At 37.8% G+C, this 7691-nt stretch overlaps 1 protein-coding gene across 1 annotated transcript; it reads left to right on the top strand.

Moving 5' to 3' along the window:
- The first annotated feature begins 5821 nt into the window (after nucleotides 1-5821).
- LOC126710616 (uncharacterized) lies at nucleotides 5822-7691 on the top strand. The gene is made up of 5 exons (XM_050411169.1): nucleotides 5822-6001; nucleotides 6166-6204; nucleotides 6444-6566; nucleotides 6769-6861; nucleotides 7467-7691. Exons 1-5 carry the CDS (start codon nucleotides 5858-5860, stop codon nucleotides 7602-7604), a joined length of 537 nt encoding a protein of 178 aa, XP_050267126.1. The 5' UTR covers nucleotides 5822-5857; the 3' UTR covers nucleotides 7605-7691.

Here is a 7691-nt window from a genome sequence, read left to right as displayed (position 1 = left end):
GACCCAAGCCTATGGGGAAACCAAGTACAAAGAAGACATCTTAAAAGTAATGGACAGAACCAAGGCCTTGCATGGTCCTCGGACCCAAGCCTATGGGGAAACCAAGTACAAAGAAGACATCTTAAAAGTAATGGACAGAACCAAGGCCTTGCATGGTCCTCGGACCCAAGCCTATGGGGAAACCAAGTACAAAGAAGACATCTTAAAAGTAATGGACAGAACCAAGGCCTTGCATGGTCCTCGGACCCAAGCCTATGGGGAAACCAAGTACAAGGAAGACATCTTAAAAGTAATGGACAGAACCAAGGCCTTGCATGGTCCTCGGACCCAAGCCTATGGGGAAACCAAGTACAAAGAAGACATCTTAAAAGTAATGGGCAGAACCAAGGCCTTGCATGGTCCTCGGACCCAAGCCTATGGGGAAACCAAGTACAAGGAAGACATCTTAAAAGTAATGGACAGAACCAAGGCCTTGCATGGTCCTCGGACCCAAGCCTATGGGGAAACCAAGTACAAAGAAGACATCTTAAAAGTAATGGACAGAACCAAGGCCTTGCATGGTCCTCGAACCCAAGCCTATGGGGAAACCAAGTACAAAGAAGACATCTTAAAAGTAATGGACAGAACCAAGGCCTTGCGTGGTCCTCGGACCCAAGCCTAGGGGGAAACCAAGTACAAAGAAGACATCTTAAAAATAATGGACAGAACCAAGGCCTTGCATGGTCCTCGGACCCAAGCCTATGGGGAAACCAAACACAAAAAAGCGTTATCGGAGTCCCCTATATCCCAGTCGATTGCTCAGATGGATTGCTTAGAAATCATCAGCCTTGGACGATATTCACGCGCTTATCACAGAATATCCAACTGGTATCTCGGTTAGTTTTTCTTAAGTTTGATTTATTATGAATTATCGATATAATGCCTGGTAGTGTTGGTAAATTGGAGTTAGTTGAATTATGCTTCAAGCCATTCTGCTCTAAATATTCTTGAAGAAATGCACACATAGGGCACACCCATTCAAAAAACATTGTTGTCAAAGAAACAGTGCTCAAAACAAGTAAAGAAATTTCCATTTTTTATTACAACGAAGAAATAGTACAGTGTACAATGAAAAGCTGGAATCAGCCTACGTCAAAGCTTACTGCATAAGCAAGAAAAAGAAAAATACAAGAAAGCTGGAGAAAGCCGAGGAGGTATGTCGGAGGAAAGGTTGGCTACAGCTCCGAGACCTTATCCTTCCCCCGCGCTCTTACATGCCCATAACTCAGGCAGCCAAAGAAACCCAACTTGAGCCTGGCACCATTGAAGGAAAGATGCAGGGAGTGGGAAACTGAGGGGTTTTCTCTAAATATTCGCCTGCTGCTAAGCAGAGGCGCTGATGGCGGAGAATCTTTCTTCTGACATACCAAAGTGTTGGCATGAACAGAGCCTGCTTCGGATTTTGACTAAAAGAGGGAGAGACGCCGTTCCCCCTCGGTGGAGATGGAGTACTCCCCTGAACTTGTGCTTCCTGTGCCCATACCTTACTGTTATAAACCTCATGAAAACACGGCGCTTCTGCGGCGGAAAAAGTTCTTTCTTCCCAACCCTCGCTTTCAGCATGTTATGCCAAGAAAGGAGAACTCCGGATATGGGAAGCGTGATGTGAGAGAAAACTAAAGGGAGGGGTGTATATATAAAGCAACCCTCTCTCCCTCCTATTTATTTGAAAAGACAAGATAATGACAGTCAACTCACGCGGCGTCCCAAAGAGCACTACAGACAAAGTAGTCTTGGCTCAACTTCCAACGTCACCTGCAGCCAAGATACTCAAGGAGCCTCGTAAAGACGCGCCTCGATCCTTGGGGCGTCAGAGATGCACTGCGCGGCCAGAGGTTGCAGAAATATCTCTTAATCCACGGGTTCATGGAATTCGCGGCCCAAGCCCGCTTTGCGTGAAGGCCCAGAGACACCCTGTTTGGCACCTCGGGAAATGCTCAATGAAAGGAAAAATCTGAACTCAAAGTCTGGGACGGAACCTAAGGCTTGCATGGTCCTCGGACTCAAGCTAAAAGGGAAAACCAAGTACTGATGCAGACATTGGTCTTGGACAGAACCTAAGGCTTGCATGGTCCTCGGACTCAAGCTAAAAGGGAAAACCAAGTACTGATGCAGACATTGGTCTCGGACAGAACCTAAGGCTTGCATGGTCCTCGGACTCAAGCTAAAAGGGAAAACCAAGTACTGATGCAGACATTGGTCTCGGACAGAACCTAAGGCTTGCATGGTCCTCGGATTCAAGCTAAAAGGGAAAACCAAGTACCGATAAAGACACAAGTATTGGACTCAAGCCTAAAGGAAAAATCAAGTACATAAGATAAAACGTATAAGCCGTGAACAAAACCCAAGTTTTGCAAAGTCCTCGGACCCAGGCTTCTTGGGAAATCAACTGCCCGATTGAAGAAATTTTTCGGCTTAAACACTGGAAAGGGTTAAGTCTCGCGTATCATGGAGATGGCAGAACAACCTAATGATCGTCAACCTAAGGAGGCCATTCACCCGGTGGGTAACACGTCCTCGGATAGTTACTTCTTACATCTTATCGAAGCATTTAATGCCCACACTCGCTAAGAGGACAAAACCGTGCGGGTGTCAAGCCAAAATCCAATATCGGCTACAAGGTAAGCCCTTGGCCTGAGGTGAGGTGAAAATCCCCAAAGCGGACAAAAATATTGTGTTCCCACAGTAACAAAAATAAGCTAAATAGTATATAAAAAAAAAAAAAAAAGTTAAATAATAAAATAAGTTAACTTTGAACTCTAATCCCAAACTTTAATCCCAAACGCAACTCAAGTATATTTTAATTTTGGGACATTTTATGCCAAGACTCTCTAAAATAGTTCACCCATGTGGTTGTTTCATTATTTGTCAACTTTTTTTCCAAGTAAAGTTGCAAATGTCAGTTTATTACCTCCATGTGTTCATTTCTTTCCTTACTGCAGAGATGTTGGAGCTGAAACATGGGATTCCATTTTCAAGCCTCTTGAGGAACAGGCATGTGCATAATAGAACTAGACCCATCTTATTGGAAGTCATGTTTTACATTGTATGGTTGTAATTTGAATTATTCTACATTTTTTTGCCGGTTGCAACTGTTTGCGACAAGGTGATATATCTCTGTTGGTTAGATTGGCTGTTTAGTGTTTACCTCTCCTGGATCTTGAGGTTTGTTTTTCGTTTCCCCTTCAATTAATTCATGGTCACTATTATACTACAGGTGAAGGAAATGAACAAACTGAGTCAGGGTTACAACATCGTTGGTGTCTCCCAGGTGATTTGAGAATCAAGTTTTTCCTGTTTTAAATGTATTTGTAATGTAGCATGATATTCATAATGATCATTTGATTACTCATTAACAGTGTCTTCATTGTTTCTTATGACATAGTAACAAACTCTTAAAAGTCATCCAATTTTAACATGATATGTTACGATCCAAGTGTCCCACATGGCTTAAATGCAAACTTAATCATGTGTATATAAATTCTTTAGCACCCTTTCCTTGTAAGCCGGTTTTCAAGGGTGATTTTTACCCATGAGTTTGTATGTAAGAAATGAGTTGTGTATATAGGTTCTTTGAATGCTTCCACAAAACCATACCCCTCCAGCAAATAATATATCATCTTGCCTTTTTTTAGCCGCCTCTAGCACATCTCATTTTAGCTTCCTCTTGAACTTCTGGTGGTTCCAATCTCAATTGTAGCACCCGCAAATAATATATCATCTTGCGTTTTTTTCACCACCTCTAGCACATCTCATTTCAGCTTCCTCTTGAACTTCTGTTGATTCCAACCTCAATTGTACCACTTGGGTGCGTTCAATGTTCTTCCTTGATCTGCTTGATCTACGTAACTATGCTTATTGTTTAGTTTTTCTTATTGTGCTAGGTAATCTGTCTTAACTTCAATTTTATTCCTTTATTGAAATTACAGAACAACTTATGTTCAAGCTTTAGGGGATGATATTTTGAATTTGCTGTTGGTCAAGGATGATTGATGCAGTGAAGCTCTCCTTGTCATTTTATGTGTCTAGGTGGTCCTAATACATGATAAATAAATGAAAAGGTTAAATACATGTTAGTTTGCATTTTGTGGTTTTAGGCAGGATGCTCTCTAATCATGCTTGGTATCCTCAGAAACAGGTTTACTGTTTCTCTGATCTCATCGGAGGAAAATCATGTTAGTATAGAATGTGCTATTCTACTTCTCAAGTTGCATTAAATTTTCATTTCATTGCTGTCTATTAGTAAATTAATGGTTAAAATCATTTTTGTCCTTGTAATTTGGTCCAAATTCAATTTTTTTACCTCAAATTTAGAAAGTTGAGATTTACTTAGTCCCTGAAAATTGTAAAAGGTATTAATTTCGGAGCACTGTTTATTTCACACAAAATCTTGACTTCAAGTCACGTTTTCTCTTGTATTTTCTGTGTACTGTGCATGTGATAGTGTGTGTGTGATAGTATTTTCCTTTAATTTCAACTAACAGTTAGTTTGAAATTAAATAAATTGCATATGTAGCAAATAGAGTGTTGACATGGCACATTGAAAAGCTAATATGGCCTGGAATAAATTTAATTGAATAAAGACAGAAAGTCATAATTGTTAATTGCTACCTTTGAAAATTTCATAGAAATTGCAACTAATATTGGCTTTTGATCCTCAGCAGGCAGCCTCTATTTACTGGTTCCCATTCCTAACTTTCATTTGATTTAACAGGGTTGTTTAATAGGTCGAGGTGTTTTGGAATTTTGCGATGGAGGACCTCCTGTAAGAACCAGTCTTTATGATAAACTTTGCTAGTTTAGTGTTTTTAATTCATTGTTCAACCCATTGCATGAACTTTGTTACGATGAAATTTTAGTTTTTTTTTTTTTTGAACATTCATTTATATGCCTAAATTGTGTGAAATCAGCATAATGAATTGTGTTCTTAAGTTCATTATTTAGCTGAATAACATTTTTTAGATATCAATCTGTAAGATTTATGTGTATATTTTTTGAAAGCATTTTGACTTGATAAACTGTACTGCTTTTCTTTGCATTCCTTCACTTTGGGTTCTTTTTCTATTCCCTATTTGGTAACGAGGGATGGAAATGTGAGGTTATAACCATTGATTCTGCCTGAAATATAACAGACAATTGAAGCTTAGAGTAACAACTGTGTAATTTGAAATGATGATAAAATAAATTTGTGATAGATGAATCAAATTATCTCTCTGAGTTCATGTGCAAGATTTATTTTTTTTTCCTTCAAAATGTTAAATACTCTAAATAACTATGGTATCATCTATATTCCGCTGTTAATGCCATCCCACGTTCTAGTCAACCATACTTGAGTAATTCACCTGTAGTTTTTTTTTTTTTTTCTCCATTTTCAGCTATGGAATTCCATTATTTTGTTCTCTCATTAAGCTGTGTATGTAGGAAATTGGAATTCCTTATTTAATGTAAATTTGTGCTGTCTCATCACTTCATACTCTGACCGTATGTTGCATAGGTTCATAAATCTGTCTACAGAACATTGATTTATTCATTTTTTTTAAATTAGTGTATATCCTCTATATAATGCTGTTCTTAGTCTTCTTTGAGAACTTGTTTCCTCATAATTTTAAGATTCATTGTTGTTATCGTCTACCACTTTTCTGCATATTGTCAATGAAGCCTATTCTGGAGACTTCAAATTTTCATTTTTTTTTTGGGTTTATGGCTAGTGCTGCGTATTATATATTGTTAAATTTTGAGAACCATTAATTTAAATGTTAATGCTTGTTTTTGATAATGATCACCTAGGACTAGTGGCAAAAGACATGGTAAGGAATAGATGTATTCTTATATAAATTTTACAATTTGTTTTCTTGAGCTCTATCTAATATTCTTTTATGGCTTTTCGCTTTTATGGTCTGGTTTTAAATGCATTCTTGTGGACAAATTAATCAAGTCATTGCTCTACACTGACCTTTTCCAAGTATAAATCTCTCTCTCTCTCTCTCTCTCTCTCTCTCTCAACTTCTATAACATTTGAACTCCTTTATTGAAGTTGGTTAATTTCATCTTGTCACTCTTTTTCTGTCAAATTATGTTATCTTAGATGTTTCTACAAAGCATGACCTTTGATTTCTTGAATGGCAGGATCACTTTGCTCCCAGCAGTTATTTCAAATTACCAAATGTGAGTAGTATAACCTGATGAACCCTTACAGATATTGCAGTGATCTTCATTTCATTTGCTTTTGGCTCGGTGTTCTTTTTTTAAATTACTCTGTAGTCACAGAGGGCGAAACTGATTTTTTGGCCTTTGTCATATAGCCGTCCATCTACATGCATTGATAATTTAACACCTTATCATATTTCCATCTTTTCTGAAATAGATGAAAACCAAAACATCAGAATTTACTATTACATTTCCAGGCTATTCCCAACTATTTAGAGAATTGCAGTTTTCTTCCAAAGCTTAACAGTGAACTCCCTGACGAGAGAAACTCCACTTATAAGGAATGGTTCATTAGCTTACAGAACTTGGTGCTTATCATGGTAAACTCTCTCTCTCTCTCTCTCTCTCTCTCTCTCTCTCTAACAGGCTAATCATTGCAAGTTGGTGAGGTATATTTCCATTTAGTAACATTCTTGGTCCTCTCAGATTGCTTAAATTTTCTCAGAATAAGAAAATTTAAAGTTGAAGCGTCTCTCAATCTTCTCTGTTCTTTTTTTTTTTTTTTTTTTTAATGCTCAACAGTTTGAGAATGATACTCTTTTGACACCTAAGGAAACCTCCTGGTTTGGATATTACCCAGATGGGGCCTTCAAGCCCATTTTACCTCCACAACAGGTATTGTGTTTAGCTTGAAACCTAGTTTACTTTCCAAATTTGAATGATTTGCTGACACAGTCATCATTTAGCTGAAATGCTAAGACATTTAAATTACCAATATGAGCACTTTCACTTACAGTAAATGATGGCTGCAAGCCTGCAACTTTTGTATCATGAAAAAAGCATGACTGCAGAAAGAATACAATGCTAATAGTTCATTTCCATGAAGCAAGGGAAGATTTTGATTGACCATTTCTTGGGTGAATTTGAGAATGTGAAGGAAACAATCAGATTATTTGTAACAATAAATTGATGATCCATTTCATTAAATCTCAAGCTGGAATATTAATTAAGGCTTGTCTAAATTTTTAGAGGAAATTTATAGCAGACAATGCAAACCATTGGCTATGAGAGTTATGTGGCATGATAAAGGGCCTGGGCATAGTTCTGCAGTGTATAACACGAGTTAGCATGATAAAACATCAGTTGTTTTTTCCTTGGAACAAAAAGAATTTATGTCACCTTAATTTAGCGCTATAATCTACAACTTCATATGTACTACAACATAGTTTTTTGTGTTTTGAGCCTAAGTGGTATCTTAGTTTTTCTCACTCGTTGTGCAGACACAGCTTTACATTGAGGATTGGATTGGTTTGAAAACCTTAGATGAAGCAGGAAGGGTAAAGTACGTAAGTGTTCCTGGATATCATCTTGACATCTCCCAAAGTGATATTGAAGAGTATGTTCTGCCTTATTTGTAGGGTAAGAACACTTGCATCAATGCTTGTATAATATAACAAGGACCACATTTTAGCCAATCAAGCTCAAAATTCACCCACGTGATCAGA

This window comes from Quercus robur, chromosome 12, assembly GCF_932294415.1.
Source record: "Quercus robur chromosome 12, dhQueRobu3.1, whole genome shotgun sequence".
NCBI lineage: Eukaryota > Viridiplantae > Streptophyta > Magnoliopsida > Fagales > Fagaceae > Quercus > Quercus robur.
Note: the sequence above shows the minus strand (reverse complement) of the source record. Positions and strands in the feature narration are given on the sequence as shown.